The 21,514-nt window shown below is 43.8% G+C and overlaps 1 protein-coding gene across 2 annotated transcripts; it reads right to left on the reverse strand.

Annotated features, from left to right (window-relative positions):
• Positions 1-1,046: 1,046 nt before the first annotated feature.
• nudt4b (nudix (nucleoside diphosphate linked moiety X)-type motif 4b) lies at positions 1,047-15,763 on the reverse strand. 2 transcript variants are annotated; one of them, XM_080518033.1, is made up of 5 exons: positions 15,284-15,763; positions 5,935-6,045; positions 5,039-5,083; positions 4,422-4,509; positions 1,047-3,889 (listed from the first exon to the last, which is right to left on the reverse strand). In XM_080518033.1, exons 1-5 carry the CDS (start codon positions 15,377-15,379, stop codon positions 3,666-3,668), a joined length of 564 nt encoding a protein of 187 aa, XP_080374159.1. In that variant the 5' UTR covers positions 15,380-15,763; the 3' UTR covers positions 1,047-3,665. The 2 variants fall into 2 exon arrangements, with proteins under 2 accessions (XP_080374159.1, XP_080374160.1); XM_080518034.1 differs by lacking the exon at positions 5,039-5,083.
• Positions 15,764-21,514: the final 5,751 nt, after the last annotated feature.

Genomic DNA, 21,514 nt, shown 5'->3' on the forward strand with positions numbered 1-21,514 from the left:
ACCCACTATAAATGCCCTGTACTGCACTGGGGTTAAATACTGTGATTTCTAAGTACTTTATGGAGAGTGCTATAAAGGGTTAAGACAGGGGTTACAGACAAAAGGCCCAAGAGGCTCCAATGCAGCCAAACCATCAAGCAAAATGGAAAAAACATTCAAAGAAAATATAGATTAAAAAAAATAATAATAAAAAAAAATCCTTAAGAGCCGCTCTGTCACTTCCAACAGGAGTGTCCTTTTGGAAAAGGAGAAAGTATGACTTATATCGGCAATCAAACCTCTCAGATACAGTTTTTGCAGCAGAAAACATCCACACATTATTGGACCTGATAAGATTAGAGGGGTTGTCGTCTTGAAACGTTTCCCAGCGTGAATCTTTTGCTCTCCCAACATCTGCTACTGTGCAAACCATCCCGGCTCAATAAACATTTTGGTAATTCCAACAAAGGAAGACATGAAAGGAACCTGGATCATCTGCTTATTTCTCCAAATAGACACCAAGACTGGATATTGTTTTCTCAACATGAATGAACACCCGCCGTCTTCTTTGCACAGTGTGTGATTGTGTCAGTGAATAGATTTGGAAACTGCTGCGTTTCTTCCGAACGCAAGTTGCTTAAAATACTAAAAGATGAAACAGTTCTGCTCCGCCCTGAGAGAAGTGCTGCTTTGTGCCAAATCATGTGATTTATCTTCTCTTGAAGATAGAAATAATGGCCAGGATCACTGTATGATTATATAAACATACATATATATTGACTTTTTGAAAATGAGTCCACTTTTTAAACCTTTTTCCCCATCTTGTCTTGTGAATATTGCTTCATCAGATTTTTATAGACCCACAAAATTGAGTTGTAGAAATACTTATTGCAAAATTCAACAGTTGATTCTTCTTTTTATTATTAAAATCATCATTGTGTGCTTTAAAGCTCTAATCCGTGAGAGATTTGTGAGTTTGGTCAAATCCACACAGCAGGAACCTTTAGTCTTGTCAACAGTCTAGACAAATAAACACTCAACAGTTCAGATCAGGTTTTCCCGCCTTTAATGCAATCTTTTCTCAAAAACAATCTCTCTACATCCAGTTGTTCAAATCCCCGTCACATTAAACTGTGTTGTGCATGACATGAGATGATCGTTGGGGAATTGATTGAAAATGCTCTGGAAAAAAAAAAGTTGTGTATGAAACCCTGTTACAGGAAGTGGACGAAGGAGGAGTAGTTTGTTTTTCCCCATTTCTTTCCACAGTCGTCAATGCTGTCAATCATTAGTGGTTCCCAACATTGAGAGTGAAATGTTCAAATTGAGGTAAAGGAACCCAAAGGAAGATGTTTTACAGCAGGGGTGTTCAACACATTTTCATTCAGGGCCCCAATTCCATCTCCAGTGGTCCAGACCGGCAAAATGAAGTCAAAATAACCTTTAAATTTCAACTTTTACAGTTTTACCATGTCGTGGTAAAGGGTACACGTGATGAAAACGTCAATTTTTTTTTTTTTACAAAATAAACAAAAGGTTTCCTACACAAGGAAAATAAAAAAAGACAACAAAGCCAATTTTAATGGAAGCAAAACCCGGAGAAAAGTCCAGAAAGGAGCCGGTTGAGGCCGGTTTCTGGCCCAGGAACCTGATGTTTGGCACCCCTGAGCTCCAGTCCAGAACAGGCCTGCTAATCAGGTTCTGCGAAGGCCAACATTTGGCCTCACGGTCACATTACGTCTGATTCAACTCGATCTCCTTTAGAAAACCTCTTGAATCCACTGGATTCGATGAGAAGGACCAAAGCGAACGCCAAACACACGTTTCCCTCGTCGACAGACATAATGTTTACAATCGTTTTTCACAAAGTTGTGGACACTTAAATCTGCATACATTTCTCATTTGCATTTTTTTTGTTGAGAGATTTGGCACATTGTATTGACATGTATCTCACTCACACACACACACACACACACACACACGACAGACCTGTCAAACAAGGCCAAACTGTTCATGATAGCTGAATTCTTTTTTTTAACGACACTAATGTCACGCATCTTTTAAGTCCAATAAACCCGTTAGAATCAACTGAGTGTAAGAAACTAAATTTTAATACTTTCAAAAACATGACACTAATCTTTACTATTTCTAAAACTTCATGAGTTTCCAAAATGCTTTAATATTTAGTATTTAGAAAAGAACTTTTTTCTTTTTTTTTATGTCTCAATACTTGTGTCCCCGGTTAGCCATAACAAGCACAAGTGTGTTAACAAAATGCTGTGTATATATTTGTTTTTTTTTTTTAAAAAGAAAAGAACTTTTTCCAAACAGTTTTTCTCGTCAGCCTTCAGTTTAAGGTTTCAGGTTAGCGACTCTCCTACGTTCATTCTGCGCCGCTGTTGAATGTGAAACTCCGGACCGCCTCCATCCCACCCTAAAACACCCTCCACCCCCCCGTGGCACACGTCATCACTCCATACAAACATCCTGCGCAGAGTTTCTTCTTCTTTTTTTTTTTTTTTTAAACACGTCTGCCATATGTACACCGTTTAAAAAACATAGAAAATATTCAAGAGAGAATGTACAGGTTCATTCAGGTTAAAAACACGTTCTCTTCGGAGCTATTTACAAATCTCGGTGTGGTTTTCCTGGTCGTCATTCGGCGGCGGCGGGAGGCAGCGAGGAGGCTACTCTCACTCACAACTGTTCTTTAAAGAGGACGAAGATCGGTTTTCTTTGGATTTCATTCCTCATTTTAACGCGTATTGAATCAGGTTTTATTTTTATGGACATTTACATTCTTTTTTAAAGAACCTGTGACTAAAGACTAATGGAACCGATACTGGAATTGGTGCTTTTGTTTCCATTTAATTGACCAAAGTGATGACCGGTGCGTCTCACTTGGGAGTGAAACTCAAGTCCCTCTGACATTATTGGAGCTGAAGCTGTGAATCGAAATCCTGTAAAATATTCAGCAGAGAGAAGCGGAGTGGAGCCCGGCACAATCTCAACACGACACCAGAAAGCAAAGCTGAACTTTGCACCGTTAAATACTTTCAGTGGGAAAAGTTCCGCAGCTTTAGGATTGGTCGGCTGAAGGTTCCCTCCACTGTGATGTGACCTCTGTCGTTTTAGAGAAATAGGAGGTGGTAAAGATCATATTGTGTAAAGACATTCCGGCTTTATTTAAAACTTGTAACAACACAGATTTTGGGAACATGTCGACGTTGAGGATTTAAGGAGAAGCAATGCTTCGGCCCTCATGGACTGAACTGAAGCGTGAAAGCCTCCGTCACACTGGCGTGTTGTGGAGACGAGGAGCTGCTCGCCTCTGCACAGACGCAGCGAGTGAAAGTGAAATAAAACATTCAGAGTTTCTGTAAGGCGTTCTTTCACTGCGTCTGCAGCTTCCTCCTCCCAGACGGCTCCGGTCTGGTGTTTGCCAGCGAAAAGAAAGTGTGTGTGTGTGCGTGTGTGTGTGTGTGTGAGAGAGATCAGCAGTTCGAGCTCCTCCCGCTCAGTCTCTGAACCCCGGCCTGGCGATGGCTTTGGTCTGTCCTGCAGCGAAGATTACAACTTTATACATACGAGAGCCACGGCTCGGCAGTCTTTAGATTCATGCAGGAGACTGTACAGACTTCCAGTGAGCCGCCCACAGCGGGCGGGCGGTGGGGGGGGGGGCAGTCCTATCTGCGGGAGGAGCCCAGCACGCCGCCCGGCGAGGGCATGGTCGTGGCGGTGGCGCTGTAGTGGGGGTAGTTGTCGTTGGGCGGCGGGCTCGGGAGGATGGAGTTGCCGTTGGTGGGGGAGCAGCTGAGCTGGAGCCTCCGCAGGTACTCGGCGTGGACCGGCTTGTGGCTCTGCAGCACTTTGATGGCCTCGTCCACGGTGAACCACTCCCGCTTCCGGCCTGCAGGGGGAGGCAGAGCACAGGTCTGAGGGAAAAGGGGCTCCACCGCCACTGGACGTTTGGGTTTCGGGAGCTCTTGTGATCCTCGGGTTTGCGTTTGGCACAAGTTTTACACAGGACGCGACTCCTGATGCAACCCGAGGAGACGGAGGTAAAGAAAGCGGATCACGTGGGGCTCTCGCTCCCGTACGACACAAACTTCTATATGAGGCCGATTTTGGATCTCACTCCAAATTATTGCACCGCTGTTATTTTTAAAGTATGTTAAACGCATGCACATCGATCAACGACAAAGTTTCAGGTGACAACGCCTCGTTTACAGCGATCGACGAATACAAAGACAAGCCAGAAAGGCTTCGGGGGGAGAGAGGCTGCAGCCACAGTACTGACAGCTGTAATCTACTGCAGCCTGGATTTATAGGCACCTGTTGTCACCGCATAGCCTCGTTTCGTCTGGGAGCCGTTCACCGGCCTGCACATAAATAAGGAGATGTAGTGTAGAAGTGTACGAGAGGGTGAGCAGGAGCCGTACCGATGTTGACGGAGTCCTCCCAGGCCTCCAGCGTTTCCGTGACAGTCAGCACATACACGTACGTTCGGTTCTTCCGATCCTGGTTTTGCTAAACGGGAGAAGAGAGGGAATATTGAGAGAAGTGACGAGTCAGCACGACACGTTCGGCAGGGTCACATTCATTTTACTTCAGAGGCCGAGCAGCGTATGATCAGATTTTACACTGGATCAATACATCCTGAAAATGCTGAAGATTTTTTACTAACTATCTTGCACATCTGCTTGAGAATAGAGGAGGCAAAAGTCTGGTGCTTCTTAAAACGAAGCATTTCTTTTTAAATGGTGTTATTTCAGAGGAAATGAGGCAGCAGGCTTTCACTGCTGCGTCACTGACATCATGCAGTTCATAATCAGTGCGACCCCCAGTGGACAAAACTCGTAAATGCAGCTAATTTGACTGGAAAGAATTGTCTTCTCTTTATTTTTTAGTCTTGGTGATGAACCCACCAGAATCACGTTTACTGGAAGATCTTCAAGAAATTCAAGGATTTCAACTTTAAAAAAAAAAAAAAAAAAAAAAGATACGTTTATGCACTATATCCCAGTCAAATGGCTTCAGTGACACGAGAAAGTCTCACCTCAAAAACACCAAGCAGACGTCCCAACTTGCCCTTCACTCCGGCCTGGAACACAAGAGAGGAAAAGAAGTGTTGGTGTCCCGTGAATAATATAATAATATAATAATCTCACTCTGCCTGAGAAAACAATCAAGTAGCAGCGTTTAAACCTGAATGTTTCTGAGTTTCTATTCTGTCCTGACAGCTTTCACAATCTGTTCTCTTTCAGTTGAAATGATTTCTTGGAAAGAATCATAATATAAAGTCCTTAAAATAGAGTTTTAGATTATATCATGAGAGTTGCCTTCAACTATCATTTACACCTTGTTGCCTGGAAAAAACCTGGCCTGGATCCTGAGAGAGTGTCGGTACGGGAGCGTAATCATGCACCTTCATAACATCTATCTTATTAAGTCAGGAGTCAGGTCGCTGTGTGAGACACATGACATCTGTCCTTTCCCCGCTTCTCAGCAGAGTTCACAGGTGTCATCCAGCAGGAAGGCCTGTGAATGTGCAGGAATCCGGCGAGCGGCCAAGTTTAGACTGCGAGCCGCCGACACCAGAGAGCTTCGGAAACCAGCTCACCCCGAGCAAAACGCTCAGACACTCAAATAGTGACGGAAATGAAGGCTGGCAAAGAGATTGAAATCACTGAAACCATGTCTCATCGCTACATTAAAATGACAGGAGTCACGGGTCTACGTTTCCACCTTTGCCCTCCAGCGTTCCCTTTAGTGTCATAGATAGTGTCTTGGTTTCAAATCAAACTCCAACTCGACGCCTGTGTACTTCTATGAACTCGCCTCAAGAGAGGATCCAGAGGATCCTGCAGAGCCAGAGCTCAAGTCACACACTGCCAGCTTGACTTTGTCCAAACGCGCCGCCTTCCGTCTGGTTCTCCGGGAAGAAGAACTCACCTCCTCAAACACTTCTCGTACCGCGGCGCCACACGGCTCCTCCTCGGGCTCCATCCCTCCTCCGGGGACGATCCACTGGTCCGGGTGCCGACTGCTGCTGACCAGCAGAACCTGTCAGAGGAGACAGAGCGGGTCAGGAGGAGCTCCCTTCATGTCGAGGCGGACATTTCTCCCCTTTAAATCATTGAGATCAGATCAGACAGACACAGATATCCCTCAGAAACAGTTTGTGGTTTTGACATAAGACGGAAGACCTGACATCAGTGGACCGTGATGATCGATCGAGCCTCTTCTATTTATTCTTTCGTTGCTTGCAGAGCAAAAAAAATCTGCCAAAAGCTTACCTCACCCCTTTCACTCAAGTTTGTGCCAATAATGAAAACTGCAGTTTGAGAAAACTCCTTTTAAAGATGTCCAATAGGCAATGTCTGGGCTTGGTGGAGGCGGGAGAGTAAATCCAGGTGAAGTCACAGATCCATCACAGGGTGAAACAGAGGCCCACGTTTACACCACGGGTTCAAGTGAAAACGCATCATTTTTGCATTTTTGTGCTGGAAAACTTCTATATTTTCATACGGCAACATTTTGAAAACAATATCAGTTTACACACAAACAATGGAGTTGGAATGCCAGGCCACATGATGGCGCCGTTGTTTATGTTTGTCATGAAGCCACAGACATGCAGCAGAGAACAACCTGCTCTGAACATGAACGCTGGGAGAACACAGACACGCCAGTGGACAAACCAAGTTAGATTGTTACGACGGTGACGGTCAAAATAAAACTACCAAGAATCTGGACTGGGAGTCATGACACGGCAGAAGAAACACCGATTTTATTGTCCATTTACTGAGCACGTGCACAACTACGAGCGACTACGACCAGGAGCAGCGATTCTGCCGAGCGTTTCCAGAAAGTCTTGTTTTTCACTCGTCTAGAGGACGATCAAGTCGGAATGTTTTAGCAAACTTCCCCCTTGGCATTCATTCGTTTTCAAACGTTTTAGCGGCTCCGAGCACCACAGCTGAAACAGAATTTTAGAGTTTTCACTTGAAATGGTCAGACAGTCCCATTCACCCTCGGTCAAGTTTCACCAGCAGAGAGAACAAGCCGCCCCTCAGCCACTGAGGGCTTCTTCTCCATATGGAGTTTCAAGCGTCATTATTATTTCCAGTAATTCTGTTCCCATCGAGGTCCACGTGCTCCCGACACAACAAATATGACCTCGGTGACAAGATGCATGCAGGCCCAGCGTGAGCCACTGAAGTTCTGCACACGCCGCCTCCAGAGGTTCCAATTACACCACAGCTGCAATGTACACGGACCTGTATGGATCAGATGTACCCGTGTGTGCGGTTCCTGGCAGAATGCAAACACACACCTGCTGTAAACATTATCACTTTGTGTGATAATGATCAGCCAAAACTGCAACATCCAAGAAAGTGACAGGTCATGAGGCCATTAAGAGCCGATGCAGGAAATACGATTTATTTGCAGTCTCGGAGTATTTAGGAGACAGAGGGAGATTCTTTTCTGAGCTCAAATGAGAGAGATTTACTTTGTTGTGACGCAGTGCATAATTAACAACTTTTTTTTACAAAAAACAAAACATTACAACTGAAAATGACTACAATCTCAACATATAAACAACTTTAATGAAACCTTCTGGTGTGAAACGCAGTGAAATGTCCAACAAACTCCTGCAGCTGTTGCATAACGCAGGTTTTAAAGTTTGACCCCCCCCTGATCTAATGAATTATCAAAGCAACTCCCCTCCAACACGTCACGTCAGCGCAGGATTTACCGTGCGAGCAGCGAGTGTGAAATATACATGCATTAAGGAGAGAAACGCGTGTTAAGCAGCTTGTGGCAACAGATGGTGGCGTCCACCTCCGCCACACATCTGATCACCGTCTCCGGTAATCTGCCGGAGGAGTCGGTCTGTCACCTAATCTGAACGCTGCCTCTCCTGTAATGAGATTGAGGCGGCGGTGGCCAAAAGCCAAAGCGGTTGTGCTGGCACACGCCCGCCGCGGCCTCCGCCTCCTCACGTGCAGCCAGTCGTCCGCGTCCCCCACGATGTAGGTTAGGGTGATGGGGGGGGGCGGGTGTGAATGGCAGGAATGAAGATGTGGATTAAAACCCCGGCGGGAGGGGCTCGGCCTCTGCGACAGGTGTGCGTCTGATATAGTGGACAGTGGACGCCATATGTTTGGAGGAAGAGACATTAGCACTGGCGGCACAGGCTGTTCCCATGACGTCCTCTCGGGAGAGTGCAAACTGGAGGAAATGTGCAAAGCTGAACTTCCCAACCTGCCGACGGAGCTCTCTGACCTGCACGGTGACTAAAACAAACTCAGCCTGGCCTTCTGTCCTTCACCAGCCTCGTTAAAGTAAGAACAGCATGTGAACCATTGCGCTCGTTTTGGATCCCAGGTCGCGTTTACACGACGGCGATTCAAGTGAAAATGCATCATTTGGGAAAAGTTTCACGGCGACGTTCTGAAAACAACATGTGTTTACACAGAAATGTCAGAAAGGCTGAAAAACCCTGTAGTTCTCACACTGGGCCACTAATGGGCGCTGTTGCTTGTTACTTTAAGAAGTTTATGTTTTCGGCTGCGTGCATCCATTATAATATATACATTTTACCGCCTTTTCACAACAACTATGAACCCGGGTCGCATGAAATCTTCAGGGATGATTTGTCATCATCCAAGGACCAATCGAATGGAATGTTACTGGCTAAACATTTCAAAACCACACACACACACGCAGCAGAGAGTGATACGCTATAAACATTACCAATGGGAGAACACGGACATTCTAAATGGACAGACGACCAAGTTGGGTTGTTATTACGGTGACTGTCAAAATAAAACTGTGTTTTCAAAAAAAGTGCCCCCGTGGGAGCCATTTTCAAAAAGTTGCATTTTCAGTGGCTCTGAGCACCGTTTTCCTGTAATACGAGTCAGAACGCAATCAGAATTGTGCATTTTCACTTAAACTCAGCCCGGCCTCCTGTCCCTCTTTAACGTGAGAAAACCATGGTACAGATCACATTTGTTTAGATCCAGACGACCTTTCCGCTTCCTCTCGCGCGCAGCAACGACATTTGACCGTCACATCCGAGACAAATCATTCTCACGCGATCTCAGAGCTGTGGCTCAGTCGAATCCATTCGTTTTTCTTTGTGCCCGGGCTCGTCAAACCGGCCCTGAACGCCTCACAGCGTGTGTGCCCGGGTTGAACCGCGGCCAGCCGGCTTAAAGGGAGATCAGTGGTGTCATCTTTTGCAAATCCGACAGCGAGAGATGTATACAAAACAAAAGCCACGCGGCTTCCGGGGCACCGAGGACGAAGCTGAAATCTCCTCCCGCTTGTTCCATTTTTATCTTCTGGTTACGGCCCTCAGGATGCGTCACGGCCCACATTTGGCTGTCTTTTAATGATTTTTGGAATGTAGAGTGTTCAATCTACATATTGCAAACTGTATTTAATGAATTTGTTCGTTCACACCAGCTTCTGAGTTGAATCCTGCTCCAGGCTTCATAGAAGGGAGCAGCAGCAGTGGCTGAGCCTCGATTCAGGAAACGTCAGCTGGAAGAAATTGAAGAAAAAAAAAAAACAGCCCTGCGAACTTCTACTTGTCTCTGTAAGTGTCGATGACAATTTTCAGACACATTGCGAGTTCTATTAAGTGCGCGCTGGTGTCAGGGTTATAATGATGCTTTCAAACAAACAACCTCAGCAGCTGAAACACAAGATCAGATTTGAGGAGGACCAACAGTGACAAACAGCCTCAAAGTGACTCCATCGAACGTTGGCCGTGTTTATTACTCTACCCGTCTGCCTCACCACAACCGATTTAGATAAATAGGACATTTTCATGCACTTTAGAATCGGCCGTGCTAAACCACACAGACACCAGGAAAAGGATTTGAAAGTAGTGATTTTCAGCTAGTTTGACCATTGTTCTCTTCGCTTTGGCCATCAAATATATACTTATTACCATCAAACATGTCACATGACTTGTTAAAACACATAACCCATCTGAGCTGTTTCAATGGATAAAGGTAGAAAAATAAAAACCCCAATAAAGAACAATTAGCCCAATCTGCTGGCTTACTACAGAAACTGACAGCACCCACTAGTGGCCCTACAGGGAAACTACATCATTTCCTGCCATTGCCATGGAGACGGACATCGTTTCCAGAGTTCTGAAACTAAAATCTTCACTTGAAGCGTTGTCATATAAAACAAGAAGAAAGAGACAGACACATCTACAATTTGATTCCCACAAATTCCTTTGGCGAGCTGTACCCTTTGAAGCTCAACGTAAATATGGGGGCAAGCGCCTTGCTTTCAATAGGCGACCATTAAAACCAGGTCAGACAAAAAAAAAAAAGGGACCAAAACAAAATAACTCACACCATCATGACAGGTGGATCAACAGTCAGCTGACAGCTCGCGGAGAAAACCCACTTATATTTGGAGAGAGGGTCAGGATGGGGGGTGAGAGACTTCAGACGAGTTTGCAGGATGACATTTCACCATTTTGCAACTCAAGCCGCTTCCCAGGGCCCCCAGATATGAAAAACGAGACGAGCTATACATACAGCAAACCTCCTGTGGACGGGAGAAACTCTGGACGAAGGTCAAACTGCTGAACCAGCCAAAAAGAAAAAGAAAGAAGAAAAGAAAATCAATCCTGTGATGCACAGTTGCACGGGAATACGTTGTTATTTACTACCCCAGATTACACAGTTAATTTGAGATATGAAACACCATTGGTGGTAAAGCCCAGGCTACGACAGTAAAAGTCTCCTGGCGTGGTCTCAAAGCAGCTCGGCAGGCAGGACATAAACACGTCCAGCGCCTCCCTGAGGAGGAATGCCCCGGGCCGTCAAATAAAACGGGCTCTAAATGCCAGGACGGGCCGGGAAGAGTGGATGATGGAGAGGCTTGGACGCTCCTGTACGCGAGTGCAAGGGGGCAGAATGGAGAAAGCGGAAAAAGCCCACTGCATCAAACCAACTGAGGAGGAGAGCTGCAGCAAAGACAAAGCCCGGACGCCTACTTCCCTCAGTCGACGATGACGCATCCCCTCGCGTGGACGAGCTTCACTTGCCATCTCCAGTGTGACATTATTTACAGGCGGCCGCGGTGCCTTCAGGAGCCATCATCAGCGTTACAGTCTCATAAACAAGGAGCGGCTTCTGACATAACTCGGCTTGGTCAGACTTCACACTCAATCACTCACCGCCGTTTGTGTGCTCATGGCGTCAGCTTCACGTTACACTGATAAAAAAAAAAAAAAAAGATTCTGATAAACATGTGAGTGTTTGGCCTGAAGGGCTGCGCTTCTGAACAGGTAACTTTAACCTGCAATCAGTGGCCTCTGAGAGCAGAGATTCATTAGTGAATGAATCAGGAGCCACACCAGTGTTAATATCGTCATGTTTCTCATCATTGGACGCTTTAATCTCATTGTTAGTTGGTTTTTGGTATGCGTGAATTCCCGTTTCTTTTGTGTGATGGAGGACTACAGTGCTGAGGCTTTTACAACTTTAACAACATCTCTGCAGCTGGAGGAAAAAATGGTTCTGAACAAACAAAACGGGTAAAGGAAATTTGCTGAAAGGTGCTAAAACTCGGACCTGATGTAAACTGCAGGCACTGTAGAGCATGTATAGCTAACTAATCAAAAGTACAGCAGGGGTGACAAACTAACTTTCCCAAAGGGCGACGAGAAAAATGAGCACTACTACTGAAGGCCGAGGTGCGAGCTGCTCAATAACAACTATCTCTCGATAATAAGCAGCTTTGTTTATACTATTTTTAAGAGCTACTGTTGCCCTGTGCCATTTTCCTCAGACCGTTTCCCAGTGTTTGTCTGGGAGTCATATTTTTCTAAATTCAGAATTCAGTAAATAAATAACCAACTCTATATTTTAATTAACCATCTTTTTTCCCCACTGTGTACCATTCATTTTGTGGGGAGACATAACTGTGTAACAATGGCCAATCATGTGAAATATTTCACCATCTTCGATGTAATTAAGCCAAATAATGAGTGTTTATGCGTTTCAGGTGACACCCTGAGGGCTGGTCAAGCTAAAGGGGAAGAAATGGTCCCCAGACCTTATGATGCAAATCTCATTAACTTTAGAATCGGCTCCGATATAACACTGGGACGGATGCGGTGTCTCATACTTTAGGACGTACAATGTCGGTTATTGTAGCTTAAACAGAGACTGGATCAAATTTCACAACTATGTTGAGTTAACTGCAAAGAGATATAGTGCCTTTCTGTACACATCAACTCAATGGTTATTAAAAAAATTTATTTGACATGGAGGAAAAGCCTCGGAGGGCCTCCTCAACGACCACTGTTGTCCTTGTGCACGCTCAGGTTCTCTTCCCCTCCTTCAGGGATTTTAATTGCTGCCCCAGACCACTTTGTCCCGAGGGCTCTCCTTTCTCTTTTACTCTCCAAAACAAAACAACACACACCGCTCCCGTTTCACCAGCGCTTGGTGTACTGTGACCAGGACCTGATTGTATGCGTGTTTGAAACCGGGTTGGCAACACGAGGTCACTTGGTGAAACCTAGATTTTCTTCGACGCTAGCAACACACAGGCTGTGGCACTTCCCGTGGCTGCAGGAGTCGACGTGCATGTCAAAGCTTGAAAGACCTGCGGCTGGTGGTCACACCTACACCTCTGTTGTCACAAGAGTCTCTCGCTGTCCTGTTGAACTGTTGTGTACAAACAAGTTCTGAGGAACCTTCGAGCAAGGCTGCAGCAGGGCAGGTGCAACAAACAACATGCAGTCATTCCCCCCCCCCCCCGACCACAAACTCTGAAAATGTCTCAATGATCGCACACGCCACACGACCAGACCATGACTGTATAATGCGCACCATGTGTAAGCCAGGACATAATTCTGTGTGTGTGTGTGTGTGTGTATTGTGAAGCCAATCATTGGAGGGCTCTGGACGTGGAGTGACACCAGACTGAGCGGTTTCTACTGTATATTGTGTGACACTTTGTTTATGCCATGCTCAAATTGAGGGGCTAAAATTAGACAAGCAGGGATATGCAGGAAAAAAAGCCCCGACTTTGAAACCGAGTGAAATATTTATGAATCCAGACCAGTGGCTTGCAGGACTAATAATTACAAAGTGGGAGGTATGAGAACACAACAACACTCAGAGTTAGATTTCTGAGGTATGCGTCTTTTGCTTGAGTATTTACCGCATTAAATATTCCCTCAGGAATTAATAGAGTATTTATAGTCTATTCCTGTATTGCAACACATCAATCCATTTAAAGCAGATTTATGACATCCTTTGGCCTAATAAGTGTCAGCTCAAATTATAGCCTAGTCTGGGAGAAAGAAACATCCCTCAAATGTTGACTTTACACACCGAGTGCATCTGAAAGCAGGCATTACTTAATGAACAGCAAAGCAGCGTTTAGATTTTTTGCGGTTCGGAACAAACTGCTAGCTCAAGATACATTAATTGTCCAATCAGCTTTAACGCCATTATGGTCCCCTCGTCCTGTGATGCTTTTTTGTCTAGTTTTTTGGTACCCATAAATCTCTGTCAATATTGTGGCTGTTGTGTCGTCGCTTGATGTGAAAGCACTGAAGGTGCATGGGGCAAAGCGTTCAACTTGACTGAGGCGGACAAGGTTCAAATCCAGTTTGCTGCAGAAAATTAATCCATCGTGAAATCGAGCCTAGTCTATCGTGTAGGTTGCTGTGATGACCAGCTAGAATTATACCACTTATAAATACACATACAGATCTGAACTTTGCATTATAAATAGTTGGGTCTTGTACTTTTAACTGTAGTTTTAATTAAGTACTTGTTCTTGTTGTGTATTTCTGTTAAACATGTGTGACGGTGAATATACTAAGAACTGTAAAGAACAATGGCGTATTGATTAAGACCCCACTGTATGAAGTATTAATCCACACCGGTAAACACTCTCGCCTCACAAGAACTATCAAGGGTTCAAATACCGACTTGGAATTTCTGCGTGGTGTTTGCAGGTTCTACCTGTGTGTACACTGGTACTCCAGTTTTCTCCCACAGTCCAAACAGGTTCATGTGAAGTTGATTGACAACTCTTAATGGCCTGGAGGTGTGAATGTGAGTGTTGCTGTCCTTCTGTTTCTGTCTCTGTCTGTCCTGTGATGGACTGGAGACGTGTCCAAGATGAATCCTGCCCCGGCCAAAAGATAGCCAGGATTCAGAGGACGAACAAAGACAGAAAGACAACCACACACACTCACATTCACACCTAGGGGCAATTAAGAGTCATCAATAAAACTCATATGAATGTTTTTTGGACTGTGGAGTACCTGGATGACCTAATAAACTAAATAATGACCAGTGTTTGAACCCACGACTTCTCGCAGTGAGGCAAGAGTGCTAACCACTCCTCCACTGTGCAGCCTCTTGTGCACATCGACCTTCCAAATTTGATCTATTTGTTGACCGTTTTTCTTGTCAACCACAGATATTGGATATGTGGGTCACCGTGTGATGTAAAATCACTGACACAAGACACTAGATTGACCCATTTGATGTACATAACGTGTTGGATAACCATCTTTAAGACGCAGTAACAACATGCCACCCGGTGTTTATTATTACAAGGTGCCTGTCCCTTTAAGTCTTCATCCATACGCAGCAGCACGCTCAAGGCAGGCGGGATGCGGTATAACATCCGTGAACGCTCCGCCACGCTGCTGAGGCACTTAATGTAGGTGAAGGTCGGGACATACGATAAGAGATATCTAGAAATAGATTTATGGAGTCTGTTGGTGTCTTTTTACGCAGCCAAAGCGAACGCTGAAGCGGAAATAAGAGACATTTTCAGAGTAAGGGCGCTGCCGCTGCAGCCCGCGCTGTTTCGAACGGGGGATTCGGGCTTCGGGTTTTACTCTGAAAGGCGGCGGACGTCGCTGGCGGCGGTGCGTTGCTAAGTGACGAGTGCTTGACAACAGCGCCGTTTTCCCCTTTTCTCTGCGTGCTCCTCAAACTAGCCTAAACTGGATGGCCCGAAGGCGCATCGGCAGGGAGAGTCGAACCAAAGCCCCACTCCCGCCGACACGCTGACAGAAAGAAAAACATCGAGGCGACCATGAAACGGAACCAAACACACCAAACCACGCGCGCGTTATTAAAGAACACGACTAATTTTATCCATGAATCCCATGAATGACTGGGAGCCGACACAGTCCCGGGCGAGGGGAAGCAGGGCCACACAGTCACAGCCCACCGCCCGCAGTTTGCTCCACGTAAAGCCGTTTAACGTGAGAAAGCCTCACCTCTTCCTCTCGCTCGTTCTTGAAGCACAGACATGCCGCTCTTTTCTTGAAGCCCTCGCCGTCGTACGTCCTCGTCTGGTTCGGCTTCAGCTTCATTCTGGATGTCGTGCGCCTCCTTCGGAGTGAATAATGAAAAAAACAAAAAACAAAAAAAAACGAAACAAACAAACAAAAAAAAACGTCTAACGGTTTGAGAAAACGCACACGGGAGGAGAGGTTTCTAACAGCAGAGCCGCCGCATCGTTGCTGCTCATCGGTCAGTCCTGAGAGGAGGGACCGGGAGAGGAGGCGGCGGTGGCGGGGGGGACGAATCCCGGTGGTCTGCGCCGCTCGTAGATCCCCTTTCGAGAAGAAAACACCTTTTTTCTTGAGGAAAATAACAGAGGATGAGGTCCAGGTGACACGAGTGATCTCCAGTCAGCAGTATGAGTGAGAGTGAGTCCCGCCGGGAGAGGTTTATGTGGACTCCAGCCTACACAGGGCAGCCCTCCTCTGGATGCTTTTTGCGCATGGCCGCTGACTCAATGAACAGGCACGTCACTCCTCGAGCCTCCGGCAAGCTGATTGGCTGAGGCCGCGGGAGAGGGCGGGGCCACGGCGCAGCTCAAAACACTGGGAAAGAGTGGGTCAGCCGTGCGCGACGTGCTAAAATCAATCAATCAATCAATCAATGAACCAATCAATCAACCAATCAGTCAATCAATCAATCAATCAAGCAAGGAACGGGAACAGAAGACTGGACTGGGAAAACGATATTTAAAATTTAAATGAATAAACTTTGAAGATTGAAGATCTAACCCTAACCCTAACCCTCAAGAAACTATCCATCACTAATTATACAACTACACACACACTCACTCACTCACACTCACTCACTCACTCACTCACACACGCACACACACACACACATATATATAATACATTTTTTTTACATGTTGTACATCATTTTTTTTGTTTTCAAATTGCATTGCTTCTTTTGCATGATCATTTTACACATGCTATTTTTCAAATATGAAGATACACTTGATCTTCTCTATGGCTCTATCCTGTCCCAGTTAAAGCTGGACCCTGGACAATACAGAAACACACCCAGAAGCAGAGCCAGAGACACGAGTTATTTAAACAATAAACTTTTATTTAACAGTTTAAGAGTTCATTTCAACATGTCACACAGCTATATAGAAACTCATTAAAGCTACTTTTGAGTTTATTGTGGGAATCTGAAGGATCTTTCATTACTTCTGCTACATAACAATAATTTAAAAAAAAAAACCCAATGTGAATGAATTACAACATCTACATTGGGTAATGAGACTTTCTCAACCTGTTAACTGTCACAGTTCCCAGCTGCATGAATAAAGCTTGATTCTGAGAGGGGAGGTTATTTTTTTTATTTTTTCCAACAAGAATGCCTCAGATGTCAGCGTCTGTGTTGTGTTCTTACATGACCCAACTCCTCAATCTACAACCTTGATTATTGTTTTTCTTTTTAGTTTTGTGCTACTTTGTAGTTTGTGTTGTATTGTAAAATTACTGTAGTTTTTATGAAAGGACACCTTGAATCATTCCCTCAACACACTTTCATTGAGAGGACACATGCAGCCCAATTTCAACTCGAGTGGGCCAGAACAGCACCATGATCACCTTTAACCTTTAACCTAACATTTATATTTAGACTTTAAAGTTTTTCTTTGCAGGGTATATGTGATGAAAATTACAAAAACTAAACAATTGATAAAGTCATTTTCATTGTCAGTATGTTTGGAAAGGAAAACATTTCTTATTCAGTCTGAAGCTAAAACCTGATGTGGCTCAGTGTTGTCAGACTCTGTCTTGACGGTTCTGTATGTTTTCAGCCACACATCAGAGCCGAGGCGTGTTGGAACAGGGTCACGCCTGAAGTATGTTGGGGAGTGGACGTCCACGGACACACTGCCATGACCCACTGCTCTGGTGGAGGTGAATTCTCCAAGGCAGCTAAAAGACAAATTTAAATCAATCATAGTGACAATCTGAAGGCTGATGTCCAGGCATACCAGGCATGTAGTTATTTAAGATGCCGTAAGCTACATACTGGGATATTTATGAATGGCCACCAATTTGGGCATTTGACCTTCCAAAAAAATCTGCTTGGACTAAAAGCATGACTTTTTAATAGGTAGTTGCCAATTTACATGCAACATCGTGCAGAATTATTCATTGCAGATAAAAAAAAAAAAAGACAAGATGTTATGTTGTCCATTTAGCCTTTTGTGATTTTAATATGTTAATGAGATTATGTGTTAAAATGACTTCCCATCAAGACAGAAGCATATTGATTTTACAAACATATGTTAATGCTGTGAAATTCAGAGTTAATATTTGGATCTTTTTCCACAAGAACATATTAACATCCTACATGTAAAATACCAATAGTGCAAATTCTTAATGAAATATGTAAATCCCTAAAATATGTGTTAATCACATTAGTAGAAAGCCTCCATGCCTGCAGGCTTTGATTTGAATTATAAAGGATCAGCTCGGTATCATTGCCAGTGAATAATATCCACCTCACCATGTTACGTTGCCCTCAAACAGAGTTTTGACTCTCTGGCTTCGTTTTTGTTGACTATTCAGCTTGTTTGTGGCCAGAAATGTCCACTAACAGGTAAAATATCATTATAAATGCACATTTTTAGTCCATAAATCTTTAAAGTAACATCAGTTCTAAACGTAAATATACAATATGAATGATCATGTTTGCAGTGCAGACCTCAAATTTAACATTCTTCTCAGTGCTGCTTTTCTTGTATTTATAATAACAGAGTGTGAGATATGACACTGACTGTCCACAGCTGTCATGGTTGTTTTTGTGTATGTAATGCAAAATGGATCAAATTCCTTACCCAGCACGCCAATATCCAGTTTACATGGTTTACATGAGCATGGCAATAAAATTTACATTCAGTCATAGATTTAACCATTTTAATGCCTGTTTTACTGCATAACTTTATTTAGCTATTGCTAATTGCTAATAAATCATTGCTAATAAATGCATGTCCATTATTTTTAATGCATCTTTTGTGTGTGAGTGCAAAACATGAAATCTATTGGTTTCACAATGTGACGTACGAGCTCAGTTTATTTCATTTAATGTGGCATCGATCCTGCTGCTAAAATTAAATACTGTTATCAATACAAGGGACGTCTTTACTGGGATTAATGAAGCATTTCTTTTCTATTCTATTCTATTCTATCTTACTTTTTGTTGCCTCAACATAATGTACAAGGCGTTTTTTTGGAAACTCTGAAATATGTAGCGATATTTTGTAACTACTCTATCTCTCTAACGACAATGGTTTCGATAAAGCTGTGCACATGATCATGTCGCCTCGATGCATTTAGTCAGTCCAGTGCTGGGAAATCAGCCAACAACTCCCAACTCTCAATGAGTTTACGTCATGAAGACTTTTTCGAGTGTGTTATCATCCCTATCAATGCGAAAACAACAGGGAACAGCTGTTGACCTAATCATTGAAGCACAAGGTGTTGAAGGTATTTTTCTGTTTTACCACATACTACTGATAGTAACTATGAGGAGTGACAGAGTTGCGACTCTGCTTTCGTCTGAATCTTCTGCTTGGTTTAATCTGCTCCACCTCTTATCAGGGGACGCTCCCACTCAGTGGCTTTCTTCATGACCCAAAATGATGACCGTAAAAGAAATACCGGCCCTCCTTCAATCAACAGGTGCAGTTTCACACAAGAAAACCTCCCTGCGATCAGCTGTAACTCATTAACTCGCTCAGTGTTGCCACTGATTCAATTATTCAATTTGAAATAGCAGCAGATAAGCAAATTACAAGGCAGCGCAGAAGAGCGACTGACTGAGGGGAGGTCGGAAGGTGGTGCAACACCTTCCTGCAGACTGACCTTTGACCCACAGGCCGAGCAGGATGGCTGTGTTGTAATTGTCCAGATAACAAGAAATGTCAAGTGACCTCCAGAGATCACACGCAAGGATCAAACTGATGAAAGACGGAGACGCCTGTTTGGAGAAATGTGGATTTAGTGGATAAAACCCTCGTAAAATCAAGTTAACACAAGTCAGTCAACATCATAACTCAATCAGTTTGTGAATTTGTTGAATGTGCAGACACTGAGGGAGTACACTAAATATTGTGTAATGTTGTCACTTTGGTCCAGAATTGTATTCAAACTTAGTCACTGAACTTGAGATAGCAAACTGTTAAAGTTTCACCAAAAGGTATCGAGGTTATTTGCAGACATGGAATGTGACTTTAGAGGCAAAATGCCACAAAGCTGGACTGAGATTCTCTCATATCCAACCTTTATTTTTGGGACACTTCTAAAATCAGCTGTGATCTCGAAATATGGACATAAGTTTGCAAACATTTCACTGTGAAACGAATAGACACACAATTTCTTTTTTTATCTCTCTGACTTAAGGCTTTCAATTCGGTGATTCCTAATCATAATATAGTTCAAAACACCAGCACAAGGTTATTATGGCTCTATTTTACCACACAGAATGAAATGTGGCTCCGGAACTTAAAAATGATTTTAAAACTGCTGCTCTATCTAAACCTGGTGAGGTTGATAGGAATTCTGTGTTTTCTCTGATGTAAAGAATAATCGGGGATGGCTGCAGACGAAGTGTGGTTCAAGTGAAGTAAATTAGCAAGGAATTTGATTTAATCTTGTTGGTCTTGTGACAGAACACTGCAGAACCAAGTCCAACGTCCAATAAACGAGTCCAGCTTCACATGAAGCTTCTCAGGTCAGATGTCGGACAAGGACGCAGCTGGGGTGTCTATAGGAGGCTTTATTTGTCCAAAGGCAATTTTCCACCTGTTGACTTTTCCTGACTTTGATTCCATATCTGCTGAGTAAGGTTGAGAGAGTTAACACTGAAGCCAGCATAAGCGCTTTAACCTGAAGGCGTCAAACTCTTCTTCTCCATAAGACGCCACATCCAGCCTGATGGGATCAGTGAAATAGTAAAACGAATAACCTGAGATTCTTTTTTGGCAACTTTGATTGTTTGTCGACTCCTGTTAATGTGGTTGTCAAAGGCATACCAGTGTAGCCAGATTTCATATTGTAACCATGGTTTTAGAAATATGTGTTTGTGTTATGGCACTGGGTGGGGGGCGGCGGCGGGGTTTCTTGTTATGAAAACAAAAAGAAAGATAGATGATAGAGATGGACCTTAAATAGTGCATTTAAATGCGTTCTGTACTACTAAATACCATGTTGTGACATGTAGATTTTGCTTCTTAAAAGTAATATATTTCATGTTCTCCTCGACATTTTTGGTGATGCATCCAATAAACTTTCTCGCTTTGTTTAAAAGTTGGATTTTTTTTCTTTTTCTCACTGCAAACTTCACTAAATGTGCTTGTTTATTCCCCCTGTACTTTCACACTGCTTCTGTCTGCACCCCTAAGCTGAGCACCTGTGAACTGTGAAGTCTGAAGTAGTTTCTATTATCCTCCTATTAGTTTTTAATTGAATATTAGATGCTTCTTTGTTATCTGCAAGGTGTGCAGTTATCCAAGCATGTCAACATTTTGGAAATGAAAAATGTAATAGATTATATGTCTATAGATTTTGTCCCACCTGTGTGGATTCTGCTGATAGAGTTCGCCAGCATTTTGGAAAGAAAATCGTGCCGATGCATTGGAAGGCATCAGGATGAGTCGGAGAATTGGGAACCAATCAGAGGCCGCCTTTCAAAACATATATGCCACATGGTATCATTTGACCAATCACGCTGCTCGCTACCAGACGTAATACAAACAGGAAGTCAGTCACGAGTTGTTTACTCGAGCCGATTATTTGCTATATTTTGGTTGAATAAACAAAATATATATATTAAATATATATATATGAAATAACTGAAGCAAAATTAGACAGTGACAAGTAGTGATGGTCATGATACACATGTTTACGTCTTTCAGCAACACGTACGCTATTTTTTCGGCCGTCCATTCCGAAAATTGACCGTCCAAATGACGGCTGGACAGCGAGCTTCCGAAACCTATGAGCGTCACTAAACTCTTTGTAAAACTGATTAAAAGTCAATGGGAAGGTTTTGAGGTTACACTGATGAGATCTGTAGTGACAAACACTCAAACACACTCCAGCCTTCTCGTTTACCCTCAATTTTTATCTCTAAGAACACACACGTCTTGAGTTACTCATGAAGACAATCGCTCTGGTGATAAT

This window comes from Blennius ocellaris (assembly GCF_963422515.1).
Source record: "Blennius ocellaris genome assembly, chromosome: 22".
In the NCBI taxonomy this organism is placed as follows: Eukaryota; Metazoa; Chordata; class Actinopteri; order Blenniiformes; family Blenniidae; genus Blennius; species Blennius ocellaris.

Bases quoted from the DNA above. Each gene is read 5' to 3' on its own strand.
- nudt4b (XM_080518033.1), bottom strand. From the start codon at position 15,379: ATGAAGCTGAAGCCGAACCAGACGAGGACGTACGACGGCGAGGGCTTC. The intron at 6,046-15,283 runs GTGAGGCTTTCT...CTCCTCTGACAG, and splicing joins AGAACGAGCGAGAGGAAGAG to GTTCTGCTGGTCAGCAGCAG. The intron at 5,084-5,934 runs GTGAGTTCTTCT...CTTGTGTTCCAG, and splicing joins TACGAGAAGTGTTTGAGGAG to GCCGGAGTGAAGGGCAAGTT.